The sequence below is a fragment of the Formica exsecta genome, unplaced genomic scaffold (assembly GCF_003651465.1).
Source record: "Formica exsecta isolate Colony F162 unplaced genomic scaffold, ASM365146v1 scaffold15, whole genome shotgun sequence".
NCBI lineage: Eukaryota > Metazoa > Arthropoda > Insecta > Hymenoptera > Formicidae > Formica > Formica exsecta.
The window spans coordinates 1,423,137-1,439,038 of record NW_021848825.1 but is presented as its reverse complement, the minus strand read 5'-3'; the positions used below and the strand labels follow the sequence as shown (position 1 = coordinate 1,439,038).

The 15,902-nt window shown below is 36.2% G+C and overlaps 1 protein-coding gene across 1 annotated transcript in view; it reads left to right on the top strand.

Annotated features, from left to right (window-relative positions):
- The window catches only part of LOC115232799 (TSC22 domain family protein 1), a 79,789-nt gene that overhangs the window by 50,476 nt on the left and 13,411 nt on the right, over positions 1-15,902 (top strand). Inside the window, exons 3-4 of the mRNA XM_029802906.1 lie at positions 11,479-11,581; positions 12,496-12,518. Of these exons, the coding sequence (XP_029658766.1) occupies positions 11,479-11,581; positions 12,496-12,518 (126 nt within the window). The remainder of the gene's footprint in view (positions 1-11,478; positions 11,582-12,495; positions 12,519-15,902) is intronic.

Genomic DNA, 15,902 nt, shown 5'->3' with positions numbered 1-15,902 from the left:
TTAAGCGAACAATACTATCTGAAAGCGAGCCATTAAGAAAAATGCACAACTAATGATTCGAAAATGAGAGAACATTGATGATCAATCAACTCGGTGAGTTCGGCCGTTTCGCTTAAATAAGAGCGATTTAATCCGCACGGTCCGATGACGAAGTTGAACTTAAGAACTCTCCGCGACGAGCGGCTCTGTAAAGTGTTGATAATTGATATTTGATCGCGTGCCAGGCCGGCAATTAAATGCTTTCAGGAAGCCGCTGCGGCGTCCATGCGATCTTTTTATCGTGCATCGTCGAACGAGATAGAAAAAAAAAAAAGAGAAAAAAAGTATTCGAGATGAAGCGCGCACGTATACACGTGGAAAGACAACCGACTGTCTGACTGTCAGCCCGTCTGTCTCGCCGGCCACACCTTTACCGGACAGACGAACGGAGAGAGAGACGGATGTGGAGGAGTATCGGCGGCTGGTGAACCTAGATGGGATGACGGATAACTCGGCCGGTCGATCGTTCACCTGGTGATGGATCTGTTCTCGACTATTCTTTATTCTCGACGTTCTCTCCCTCGCGCCCGTCCTTCTTTCCCTCGCCATCTCTCGGAGTACCGATCCGAGACACGCTACATACACCTTACACGCATTTTCGATCACGATTCATGGATCCGAACTTGTACAGCTTTATCTCGATTATAGGTCGCAGATAACGATTAAGAAGGGTCGAATGGCGTAAGAAAGGACTCGGCATATTGAATTCTATCGAGCTCTCTATACCGTTCGTCGCATTCGGCTGAGTGTGAATGACGATGTAATAACAGCGTGTCTCTCTCTTCTCTTTCGTTATCCTCGGTAGACATTGACCATGGATTAGAGTGACGTAACACGCACAGAGCCACACGTGGAAAGACAACCGACTGTCTGACTGTCAGCCCGTCTGTCTCGCCGGCCACACCTTTACCGGACAGACGAACGGAGAGAGAGACGGATGTGGAGGAGTATCGGCGGCTGGTGAACCTAGATGGGATGACGGATAACTCGGCCGGTCGATCGTTCACCTGGTGATGGATCTGTTCTCGACTATTCTTTATTCTCGACGTTCTCTCCCTCGCGCCCGTCCTTCTTTCCCTCGCCATCTCTCGGAGTACCGATCCGAGACACGCTACATACACCTTACACGCATTTTCGATCACGATTCATGGATCCGAACTTGTACAGCTTTATCTCGATTATAGGTCGCAGATAACGATTAAGAAGGGTCGAATGGCGTAAGAAAGGACTCGGCATATTGAATTCTATCGAGCTCTCTATACCGTTCGTCGCATTCGGCTGAGTGAATGACGATGTAATAACAGCGTGTCTCTCTCTCCTCTTTCGTTATCCTCGGTAGACATTGACCATGGATTAGAGTGACGTAACACGCACAGAGCCAGAACTGCTTATATTTTGCACATCGTTAGGCCGCGGACGAATGAATAATTCAACGGTTCTCTTAATCCGAAATGTCATCACACGACCACGTGCGAATCTTCTTGACCGCGAGCATGCGTGCGGATGTAATATCGAGCTAAGCAACATTTTTAAAACATGCGACATAATTTGCTGGCTCATTTTGTTATGCATATTCAACTGGATGTCGATTAGTTAACGCGATGTAGGATGTGAATAAATACGAACGCGCGTGTGATTTTTCTCACTGTTTCATCTATTATGATGCTCCTTTTTTTATCGCGCATTAATTCGTCACTGTCGTTAACTAAATTAAGTCAGAAACGTCTATATATGTGCGTTGTTAAAAATAACCGGGAAACGTATTAAGTCGCGCATCCCGGGAAGAGGGACGAAATGATTTACGCACTATTATCAAGGCCTGGTACGTCGTGTATCTTTTACACAAGAGTTTTTATTCAAGAGTTTGAAAGTCGACGAACGATTAGCGGTGAAAGTCTTGCGGTGTGAATTACGACGTATCAACTCGCGGAAGAGACGCGTGCACCTAGCACGCATGGTATGTTCAAAGCTATAATCGATTTTTCGTTCCTACTGTCATAAGAGATTATATTTTATCTCTATGGCAATGATAAAATTATCGAGCAGTATAAAATATTCTTAAAAAATCGAAAGAAGCAGAAGAATTATTCTCTTAAGATTAATATGATACAATTCTAGAAAAGATCGCATAATTAAAGACTGACATTAAAATAGATTACTTATCAATTTTAACATTATTTCAGCAAAAAGTATAGAAATTAAATTAATGCGCAAAATAATTAATTTAAAATTTGCATATTAATTTCTATATATATATATATAAATGGGATATAAATATATGCAATATACAATAATATACTTAATAATTTCTCATATAAATTGTGTACATTAATGAATGAGTAATATTTGTGTTAATTTATAGCGAGTTTTGTGCTTATGCGAGAAGTACACGAAAGACATTTGGTGATGATGGAAATAGAAGAATAAATATTGACGAGACATTTGTTAATTTGAAATACGATCTGTTTACAGCGGTGCTTATGATCTAAGCACTGGAATAAAATATCTTCTGACATCCGAATAATGCACACGTGCCAGTTAGTCTACGCGAAGAAGCGTCTGCTCTTAACCCTTCCAACGTCCTCGTACTTGTACCCGGGCTCTCAAAAGCTCGTAAAGGTCGAATAAAAATGATTTGCGGTTGGGTTAAATTCATCGCGTCTAAAACATTGATCGTTACCGATTTTTCACTTTACATAATTATTACCGGATTTCATTTATTTATTCACGGCACCGCGATATTGATAGAACGAAATTCTGAAATCTTTTTATACATTATATCTATAGATAAAAAGAAGACAGAGATTACTTTGCTTTGATTACTTTGCTTTTATTATACATGTGTAAACGTGCGCCTGGCAAATTAGCAGCGCCGAAGCAATAACGAAGATAATGACGTCTGTTAAATCGATATGATGGCTAAGAGCCCCGCTGTATTTACGTACATTTATGGAAGAGGGTATCTCTTATCAGCTTTACTTTATATGTCTATTTCAGAGCCGGTAGCGAGCGAATGTGGAAAGAGACGTGAATATATAATGTATCCTACGAAACCACACAGGTATATTGAGCCATCAGGTAGACGAGACAATCTTCCAAACGACGCTTTTAAAATCTTTAGTCACGCGGGTTTTATTTACGAGCATCCAACCGACTAATTTCTCGAATAACCACGCGAGATTTAGTATCACCGTATACGGCATGCGCGAACGCTATAACGATGAAAAAGTATTCCCGCTGGTGCACTGCGAAGGATCATGGCAGATACCATTATAATGCTTCGCGCTGTATCTATCTAATTTATTTTCCAGTATATATTCCACATTTATTAAAATGTTTTGAGCAATTAATAGTTTAGCATTATTAATTTTTAGTCTGTGAGTAACGCTAATTTTAATATATCGAAGAAAACGATAATCTGACTAATGGTCTTAAAGAAATAAAAATGCGCTTTCTCTCTTCAATTAATTTAAAAAAAATCTGTACATGTTTTATGTTTATTTTTTATTTAATTAGAACAGAATTATCTGCGAAATATATGATATAAAAAATCATTTCCCAAATGGCTTGATCTTTTTCTATTATTCAAATTATTTTTAACTTATTAATACTGTGTTTATGCATGATAATTTGCATGAATCATAGTTGTGCTATATTTAAAATAAATTTTTCTATTGAAATAAGTAATGTCTTTCATTGGTATAATTTTTATGGACACAATCTTATGCGCTTTTTTTCGCGGCCAGTTTATGGCGGTCATTCTTTCAAACCATTTCCAGACAGATAAAGAGCGCGATTAAGAACAAAAATGAGTGCGCAGCGCGGTGAAGCACTAAAGAGTAACAAATAGCGAATGTAAGATATGGCAAAAGCAGAAATCGGCAGAAAATATCGCGAGGTAGCAAAGTCGGCAGATAAGACCCGCACGTATGAAACCAGGCCAGGACTGGCCAAATATTTTGCCCACGGAGCCCAAAGAGAGAGACCAATTAAAATTGCGATGATGACGATGACAACGGTGGAGGACGACGGCTCAATTATTACCATGATGTAGCCATTTGATATATACAAAGTTTCGAGTTTTAACTAATTCGTTCTGATGCATCTATGTTGCGAATTCAACGACCAATTTAGAGTTGTCTCCTCTGTCAGAAATATTAAGACATAAATTTTTAAATTATAAGTAATTAAAAAGACTCTCGAGATAATTTGCATGTAAATTAAGATTTAAGAACAAGGACAGAAATACGTTATTATTCGTCTGATTTCAAATTATTAATATTTAAATATAATATAATTAACGCATTAACTATAAGAGTATACTCTTAAGGTTGAATATTTATTGAATGTTTAGGAATTATAAAAAAAAGAAGAAGTAGGATCCGATTAAATCTTCACTCAAATCGGCTCTAATCGGTTAAAGAATTTATAGATGTGTGAAAGAGGATTATGGAACATTTTATACACATATACGGCGCGATGCCATTCTGGCAAGGAAGACTTGTAATGCGTCTTGACATGTGTCGAATAAATTATTATTATTATATATTTATGATGATATCATTCTATTCTATGAATACCACGAAATGCGACGCGACATTGATTTGCCGATCTGCCAGTTTTGTGGTAAACCACAGACTTGCTAATGTCTTATTTCATCCATCTAAATTATTTCTTCATTTCCACCTTTACACACTTCTCCAAAAGATAATTAACGCGATATCTATATTATCCACTAAAATTTTATTTCTCCAATGTTATATCTCCAGCGAAAAAAGCCTGAATTATAAGAAGTATATTTTGCGATTAAATATTTCCAGAATAATTCTGGAGAATTTTTTAAAAATCACTAGTGAGAGAAAGAAAAGAAAATATCAAAAAAACTTTGATGGGAGAAAAATACAATTAATACTAATAACAATAAAACCACATTTAGTACATATGGCAAATATAATAAATATAATATAAAAAAGTATTATAGAGTAAAAACTGGAAAATACTATAACTTCAATATTATTTAAAAATCATCAATTAAGTCAATTTTTCAAGTAAAAAAACGATTATTAGAGATTTTATAAAATCCATAACAGAAATTTTGCAGTTGTAAATTTTCTATATTATGCACGCGCGCGCAAGTGTGTGTGTGTGTGTGTGTGTGTGTGCGTGCGCGCATGAATGGGTGTAGGTGTATATATAATACATGTTGGATAGATGAAATATGACTTATATATAATCTTGTTTGACTTATTATAAATACACATAAATAACATTTTGGAATCACTTGTTTAATGTCAACGAATGGATTAGCGATTATATCTTACCATCTGCGGTAATTTTTACACGACAGAGAGAGTTGTTCGAAACAAGTTCATTGAATACATTAATAAAATGAAAAATGTTATCGAAATTCGTCGAATATGTCTTCATTTATCTATACACAGATTTCTCGTATAATGAAAAAATATGATTCATATTTATCATGGATCTTTCGATGGTAAAAAAGATGAGGCTTAATGACAGCCGTTAGCAGCTTAAATATTCGATGCATTCTTGAGTAGTGATGTGAAAGTTAAAGTCTAGGTTGTAATGAATGACGACTGTTTTTGAGAAAAAATTCAATGAATTGCCATCGGACCACAGTTTTTAGTAAGTTTCTTCATTATATAAGAAAGACAAGAAAAAGGAGAGATATAGCTCATCACAATCATATTTTCACACGCGTGTCTGCCTTTCAAGACGCGAAATCTCGCGCGAGTCCCGTTGCCGCGCCGAATCGTTCTTTGATGATGATTAATGAACAACGTATGTACATTTCTACGTTTCTATGTTTACGTCACATAAAATCCACTTTTCGTAATTAGCTAAATTGGCCAAAATCCGGTGACTCGTGGGCGCAAAACATACTGTAACACTACAATCATGCGAGCGCTTAATTATTTCACCAATCTTCCAATGAAAACCGTCGAACCAGCTTTTACGAGACAAAAAACGCGTGTAACTCATAACAGATGATATAAATGATGTAATGGCATCAAAGAATGACGGCAATAAAATTTTACAACAATAAAACGATTTCTGCGTATCGGGAAAGTTATCTAATAAATCGGCATATTCTTTGTAATTGTAAGATAAGTAAGATAAAACGATAAATTTAAATAAGCAATATGAAATTCTTGCTTTAATTAGTAAAAGCAACATCGGGAGGAATGTCAAAGATTTTCCTAGCTTTTATTTTATCTGTGATCATGAAATCTAACCCATTCAGATAATCACATACTATCGAAAATTAGCCAAGCAATCGAATCTCTAGTCGAGAATATTGGCCAAGCGTCGAATCTAATTTATCCAGATAATCTTCTAGCTATTATTTCAATAGCTAGGTAGCTGGTTTCTTAATTATTTCGAGTTTCCCATCGTTCAACCGAGTATTACCATAATTGAATTATTGACATTATTATCGCTATTGACGATTGCGAACCCGGGAAACAATTTTCTAACAAATATCCGTCACCAAAATACAAAAAAGTAAATTGCATTATTGCGGCAGATCCTCATATGGTTTTTTCTTGTATTTTACTACTTGCTTGTAATTTACATGCGATGTTCATTATAGAATACCGAAGACAGTACACGCAATAATTCACAAACAAAAATGACGTCGCCGGAAGACGTTAATAACATCCGAAACAAATATTGGTATATTAAAAGATGCAATTTTTCGTTTGACGGTCCAGAGATGCATATTTATCGTGAAAAGAATGTAATTAAGGTAAATTTCTAATTACCTTGACGCGGTTGAAGAGCGTTTAAGTTGGAAAGCGCACAAGGACAGAGGAAATTCTCGAGCAAATGTAATAACAACTCGCTGTAATTATACATATTTGAGCCGCGGCATAATTTCACGATGCAGAAAGACCGAAAGGGCATTCTCGCTTGCCATTCAAATTGACCATGTCAAATATTCGTTGTCTGTCCGGCTTTTATTCTTCATTCGTATGCTATATTTTATAAATAAATGCAGATTTTGCGATGTTGTTTCGTCGTCAATTGCCAGCGATAGTTAAATGGAAATTTAGATTTCCGATTAATCGTTTGATTAAAAAAATTATGGCAATTTTCACACACACATCAGATTGATTAGTCAATTAATGTTACGCTGTTTTCATATAAATATCTTAGATATTTTTTATTAATATTTTATTGTTTATATTAAAAGTCGCGTTAATTATCTTGCTTATGCGTGAAGACTTGATACATCAAAAATTGTATACATTGTCGCATCGCGATCGCAACTCTTACGAGATATAATAACTTGAGAACATGCTACGTAATTAGGGTAAAATATGTCGTACTCATACATGTCATTGAACACGCTCGGCTCATCGATCGAGAGCCTCTTAAACGAGCTACATCGTTTAAAGCCGGCAATCTTTGTGCGAATGTCTATACGAACAAGTAATTGCTAATTTGCATAATGACCACACAAAGTGCCATCTTACTTGATTGAACACATGGAGTTCTTTAACCAAAGTCCAAATTGGAAATGAGCTACACGCACCTGTATCCGAATCTTTGCCCGATAAACTGGAACCAGAAATCACAGAATGCCGTAATAACAAGCATTAAACGGATACGAATCAGAATGTCCACAGGCGTGTGCAAATCAAGCGATGTAATGAGCCGCGACGATCAAATGAACACGAATGTCCATACATAAATCATGCAATCAATTTTTAATAATCGCGACGTCGCCGCGATGCAAACCATACTCCAATTTTGTCAAATATAAAAACCATGTAAAACGAGATCATAAGACGTGCCATTTATTTATGCCGAACCGTAGGGACAAACTATCGCGTGATCGCGCGAACTTTGATGGTGGCAGCGAACACGTGTAAAAACGAGTGTGCATAATATTCGACATGCCGCGGTTTGGCATCCCACGTATTGACCCCCCACGGATCGAAAATTAGATCCTGGTCTGGATCGCGAGAAAGCTAAAGAGAGAGCAAGAGAGAAGGAGTGCCCGGTTATTCGCGCGGGTCCGTAATTGGAGTCCGGAATCCTGAAATACGAGGCGGGCTCTGGACCACCTGTCGAAATGGATCGCGGAACGATCTCTTGACGGCGAGACCAGTAAAAAGAGAATTCGCGCGAGACGAATACATGCGAGAATATAAAATACATACGACGTGATCGCCAAGTCAATGTAACAAATGTAGGCGCACGACTATCGACGAAGTCTAGAGAAATATCCAACGAAGGAGAAAGCAGTTATCAACAAAATCTCGTCGAGAGACTTCGAAACCGAATCACGGGACCCGTATATACAGGGTGAGGCATTTATAGTGACGCGGGCGTATTTCTCGGAAACGAAGCGAGATATTAAACAAGGACATAATTCTGAGTAACTTTTTCTTCTAATTTAATCGTCGCTAAATAGATAATATTTATTATATATTGATTTGTCTCATTATTCTGTACATAAAAGTGTTACGGTAAGATTATCGAAAACTAAATATTTTACGAGATATTTTAATTTTTTTATCAAAATATGTCAGATTAAAATATAAAATAACTCAAAAAGTACTTAATGAAAAAATACTTTATTATAGTGTTTTGAAAAGCTCTTGAATTAAGCTACAAGAATATGCAATAAAAAGTAGGCAGTTCCATTTAAGAAATTGAAAGTGACCTTCATGTGACCTTTAAATGACTATCCAAGGTCACATCAATGGCACCATCTTATGTCCCCCTTCGAACCAAACAACTTTTGTCTGAAACATTTTTTAATATCTCGCTTTGTTTCCGAGAAATACGCCCGCGTCACTATAAATGCCTCACCCTGTATAGAAATTGTTCGAAATTTGAATAATTGTCTCTCAACGATTTCTAAAACTGTATTTTGATTTTTAAGATGTTAGATACAGCATTATAAAACTATTTTCTTATAAATAAACGTGTTTGACGAAATGTAGTAATTTAAATTGGAAAAAGTAAGAACATAGTATATAATATATTTAGTTCAATGTAATTTCTCTACGTAACTAAATTTTAGTTGCTAATGAGACAGAGAAGACTTGCAAAAGGTTATTAACTCTGACATACAGGTTGAAGAGACTACCTAACTAGCTCGGCTTGTGCAAAGATCAAAACAATTTACCGAGATAACTGTAACAGGGAACTCGCGCACGCTGACCGACATTAACACGCATTGGTCTAGGTGGTCAATCTCAGCGTGAGATGATTGATAACTCTCTTGTAAGCGTTATCAACCGCAGCGTGCACGCTGTTATGTTCATGTCAGGAACGTGATGCTGATAGACGGGCGTCTTGCCTTTTCCTCTCTCTTCTCTCTTTCGCTTCGGCTTTCCGGTCATATCCATGCAACTTGTCTTTAATTTAAAGCTATATGTCGACGTGTTAAACGCGTTTCCCTTTTTCTACTTCATTCTTCTCTACGATTTTCTTTCTACTTAAGATAGTATTCAGAAATATCTGTTAATTTTTTGAAGTTATACATTACATAGGGAATGTCTTCTCTGTTTGTTTACGCTCTTTATTCAAGGCTTTCGAAAATAATTAGTTTCAAAACATTAGTTATTTATCTATTTTTAATGCTAATATTTCAATTTTTTAGATACTGGTATATAACTTGGCAGAATAAATTTTCGTTTAAAATTATTTATCTTTTTTGAAAAAGTATGAATTATGCAAAGCAGGAGACAGATCTCTTTTCCTTAATTCTTTTTTGTTTAGTTACATTTAATTATATAAAGGCTAAAAATTATTAACTTTAAACGTTGAAAAGTTGCTGTCGAGTCCTGTATACCTTTATATACCTGGATTGCCTTACAATGATGAAGAAGCAACATTAACGGTGCATTCGTATGCAGAGTCGAGTACCAGTTCTCGATCACGGGCGACTTCTTCACCCTTAGACAACTTCCTTTCCCTTTGATGTCCCTTTTCCAAGCTCTCTGACCAGACTCTGAGCGATTGCAGTGTCGACAACTTGAAGTACATATAAACCCACGTATGCGTAGGTAGACCGACGGCACGAAGAGAGCCGCGTGACAAGGGAGTAATGAATCTACCTCTCCGAGCGAGCATACTTAGGAAGGTTCTCAAATAAAAGAGCTGCTTGACGAAATTTGAAAACTGCTGCGAGTAAAGAGCGAACGTAATCACAGTTGAAGCGCGTCCTTTTCGCGAATAATCTCGCGATCAGCGGGATCTAATTATCCCGTTTTCTCGTTCGTAATTCCACGAGCGTCCACTGCTAATCTCCATTTTAACGTTTAAACTCGTGTCTATCCGAGGGGAGAGTCATCGCGATTAAGACCTTAAATAAGAACCGATCAAGAACATTCTGTGCGAGCTTAAGATATTTGACGATAACGCGACAAACTCTAAAACCCGACTAATGAACGCGAGGAAAAAACCGCTCGGTGGCGCGCGATTATCTCGCTCGAAGCTAGCTATCCAACGAGAACGGCTATACAAACAACTGATCAAAGATCGAGAATCATTTAACAAACGCATAAGTACTTTAAGCTTCAAGCATAAGCCACGAAAAATCATTAGCTGCCGACCATGAATCAGTTTAAAGGCCGGTTACATTCAGGAAACGATCTCCTGATTGATCCGCCGACAAAAGAATCTACTAGTACCTTCATTATTTCCGTCATACGCTCGCTCGTCGCTGCCGTTCCCTCGCCATAAACCCGCGGTGCAATTCTCTTAATTACGTTCGCACGGACGATAATCTGAGGTCTCGTTAAGATCTCGGTGCGCGAGATAGCTGCCGCTGCGCGGCCTCGCGATGGAACGATTTCAATGGGATAAGTGAGATAGGTAAAGGACGAAGAGTGCTTTCGGTAGGTGTGTGGCAGGAATAATAGCGAAGGACGCCTAATAAACCTGCGGGTGTCCCGCTGCGCGGAAACGGGACGCGCCGGATGAGACTGCAAGCCAATTACGGGCGCTCGCGCGAAGATCTCGAGAACCGATTTATATGATGCTCGTGTTTCATTCATATATGTATATACTCGGTAAAGACCCGCATAAGAAATTACGATAATAAGATGAAACTAAAAAACAAAACTGCAAAAAGTCATTCATTAAATGTCATAATTTTGGCGAAAACAGATTTACATATCTGTATTTGTTATCGTTGAAACAGAAATCTAGAAATTCTGACTTCGGATTTTTTTGCTTTCAATATTTTTTCTGTTTCTCCCCTTATTAAATTAATTTTGGTTGTACTTAATTTTAAATAAATTATGTTTGTATATTAATAAAATGAATAAAATACTAATTAATTTTTGTAACGCCAAAATTCTGACTTAAGAAATTTTACATATTTTATCAATTTTTTGATTTAAATGTCCTCAATTTATTTATAATATTGAACCTATAATTTCTGATTTTTTACAGAAGCTCCTGGAGAACTTGGATGGGTGCTGACTCTAGTGATAGTATCCTTAGTATCAGCCGGTATCGGGGCTGTGGTGATGATGACCCTCCTTCATTGTCGAAGGTTCGTATCATCTCCATAATCTTTCATAAATGTACTCGTACATATTTTCATTAAAGTAAGCAAAAGAAAAAAAAACAATGAAAGATTTCTCTGTACAGCATAGAGAATCGATTATCGAAAACTTTTCTTCCCAAATTTTTGAAGAAAATTAATTGATCTTAATGCTTGACTAAATTGAAATTCTCGTATATAAACGCTACCTATTTCAATTTCCGCAAGAATGCTTCTTTCGAACGTCTCGCGAAGAAGCGGTGAAACAGTTCGATACGGATCACCGCACCGACAGATTCGCGAGTTGATTATGGTTTCATCTTGCAGCCGTTTGATCGACTTTCTTAAATTACCACCTACCGGTGATACGTAATCGGATGAGCCGATCGATATTAAGAACGAGAATGAAACAGTCGCTAACTAGGGCGATTCGGTACAAATCCGGCAAGTGATAGACTAACGGAATTTAGAAAGAGCAGAAGAGCGAAGAAATGGTACACATGCACCATTACGAAAGAATTACAACTGCATTGGATCTTGATTAAAATTCCTGGGTAGACAGGAAACGAGAATTTTCGTGATCGCGATCTTTCTCATCCTCCTTTCCGAACGATATTCGTCTTGTGAAAGATGATTTATTAAACTTGATTGCCAATCTCTCTGCATGTTTCTTCACTTATAATTTCCACAAAAAAATGGTGATTATTTAGAATGATTAGGGTACACGTCTCTATATAATAAGTTCTGATGTATGAGTAGCCATTGCTGATTTATGTTCAACTCACCACTGTACTCGTATAATTTTCATAATTTTAAAATAATGCATCTTTGAAAAAACCTATAACTGTATTATTATATTTATAAAATAATTGCTAACGATTTCTTATGCACACACAAAATATCAATATTTTTATCTGTTACAGGATAAAAAGTGCCGGTGGCAGAGGTAAGCAAAATTTTATCATAATATGCATAATATTTCTTACAAACGTTATATTAGATTAGATTATATTATATTGTATTGTTTTTTCGCTCATACTTTTAACGAAAGTGACGAATTATAAATCTTTATAAATAATTTATGTATATAAGTAAAAAAAGAAAACAAATTTTAATTATTATCCAAACTTAAATCGGTCTACAAAAATTATTCATAAAGAAAATAGTGTAGGATTACGATTAGACCAATCAAAGTGAAGAGAAATCTAGATTTACTATTGAAATGTGAACTAGCCCTCCAATTATGTCGAATTAACATAGCATGTTCGGCGCGGCGGGTTCGTGGCGATGCTGACAGGTCAGGTCCGAAACGATTCCCAATTATCCGAGTCCCCTACTGAGTTACCAGCTCGCGGAGCCCTTTTATTCGCTCGTTTCTTCATTATACGTTAATATATGACATTCACATTCACAATAATGCCCTTTCAGATATCTTTTATGACAGATCCCACAAAAGGTACTTTCAAAAACGTTTCTCGTTTTGTCATGTCATAAACTTCAAATCGTAGAAAAATATGGCAAAGATGAGAGTGGCATAAATAAAGATTGTTTTTAAGAAAATTATGTTACAATAATACGATTCAACGATATGCTATAGAAAATTATTTTAACTTTCAAAATGTGTAATATATTTTGCAGTGTATCATGTCTCGAGAGAATTGTCTTTATAATATTCTCATTACGTCAACCATGTTCGCTTTCTGTGATACAGTTCTCGTAAAAAAAATTAAGTCAATCAGTCAGATCGATAAACGTGACCTGAGAACGTGAGACACGCTTTTAAGGTACCATGTCTTCTATCAGGGGATAAGGGGGATAACTTCCTCATCTCGATACACATCTAGAGTTGACTTACGATGTCATCAGAGTCTCGATTGTCTTAGTTCCAGACGGTAAAAGGACTTGAACGAAAAGCGGGCCTCGGGAACCCTATACACGAGTGCGCGCGTGCATGTCGACGCGAAAGAAAAGGAGAGCAACACCATCGTGACGTCGGGTGTCAGCATCGATTGGAGTTTAATTAGTTCGCATAATGCAAGCCCCTCACGGCGATATAAACCGCACATCCGTGTGTTGTTCGTTCTCCGTCATACCGCGTTTAAGGGATAGCTGGATGACGCGACGCGACGGACGGACGTAGCCGAGCGACATAAAAGACAGCGAAACGCGTCTAATTAACTTTCTGATTTAAAATCACCCGCGGCACGATACGATCGACGAGCGAACAGCGGCGGCGAGTCGGCGGGATGTAAAAAGACGATGAACGAGCGGAAAGGAAGGAGTTGCCAGGGTGCTACCGCCTGGGATGCAGAGGTCACCCGAATTAATTATCCGACACTCGTTTCATTGAACCTCTTGAACCACTAACAGATACCACTAAAGTTCTCGCGGCGTAATTTTTCTTTAGATTCTTAATGGTTCTAAGTCTTGAGACTGGCTCGATTATTGCTCGTTAATTAAAAAGATATTCTTGCTAATTTAATACTAAAGTGAAATATATAAAGCATATTAAAATATATAATACCTATCAAACTTTAAAAAAAATTATAAAGATCAAAGCAAACTTTTAAGAAATTAATTAATATTTTCTGCATTATTACTATATCCTTCCATAATATTGTAATTTCTCATATCGTAAAAATATTTTCTGCGTCTTGAAAATTGTAAACAAAAAGATAGTTTACAAATTTTGCAAATTAAAGTCGCAAATAAAATCTTCCGTTAACGATTATATTGCTACTTTTCATCTTGCATCAAAATAATCGTCTAAGGTAATCCGTGATGCAATTTGTATTTACGGCCAGCAAGAGCGCGCAATTTCGTCGTTCTCGCCTCAGGGGTGAGCTCTAATCCGGTTTTAGAGCGGATAACTGCTAAGAGAAGCACGAAACAACCAAGATACAATTACACGTTAAGACGCGATGATTTATTGCTACCGTTTGAAACAATGGTAATCGTTAATCATATAAATAATACGCAGAAGAGGAACTTTTTCAATTATATAGTGTGGATTTTTATCTTAAAATAAGGTGTTATCGTATTTTTTATATAAATCGCTTATTCTTTTTGGCAGTGGCAAAATTAAAAATATATGACAAGATATATTTTATCTAGAAAAAGATTTTTTCAAAATTTATCTTACATTGTTTTCTTAAAATAATCAATATATATGTATATATAATATAATAATATAATCTTTTGCACATTCTATATGCTTTATAATAAAGACTGATCAATATACGATTTATCGAGAGATTTTACACTTTTAATAAAGTCCATATGAATTAGATTATAAACACTCGAAACGCATTGATCTTACGTCTTTACAAAAGATATCAAATAGAATGTTTCAGAAATATTTTCAATTTTGAAAGTATCTTACATTTCGCATGTAATCTTAATGCTGTAAAATCTATTATAAGTCCCCGTAATTCTTGAATCAATAGAAATCCTAATTGAAAGTTTACCTGAATAGCTTATAAAACATAAAATTCATTATGTCGATATTTTATAAAATTACGCGTAATTGAATATCCCTCTGAAAAAAAAATAAATTAATGAAAATTCGTTAATATAGTACATCCTCCCGTGCGCGTAGATTGCTTTGAATGCCACAGGGCGAGCAGCACGTTAATGGACGGCTGAAAAGGCTACTTTCGCACAAAAAAGAACGGAGGTCCATACCATACACGTTAGATTGCTGTGCGATCCTGTGAATACAATGACGATCGGGAAGTCGAGTAGAAAAGGTGAATCGAATTTGTTAAATGCTTCATCGTGCATCAACTGGAACGATATTTCGGACCAATCTTGATGTAAAATACGTCCAGAAATCATGATGTGCTTGCAGCAACATGCATTTGACACATACATTTTTATATCTATTGCACAATCAGATGCAAAATTCGTTTGTCATATAAATCAGAATTTTATATGAAGTCAATTACAACAAACTTGTTGAATTATACAATTAGATAAATGCACGAATCATACGTGATTAATTAAAGCAAATTTACTATTAAAATGTATCGAAAAAAATTCTAAAAAATATGTATATGTCAAAAAATAATAAATAAACGTAATAAATATAATCATTATTAACATAATATGTTTAATACATAATATTCGTCGTGTTTATATAATGAGAAAATGATAAATATATCTATAATAATTTAAGCTCCAGATGGATTTAATCGTAATAAATTATTATTAAATTCTTATCGCGTGAGATCTCACGCGTGGTATAAGAAGATTAGAAGGCAGGAAGTGAATTCTACGCCTTTAAGCTATCTGATCGTAACGAAAGAGAGTAACATTTGCCCCCCGTCGT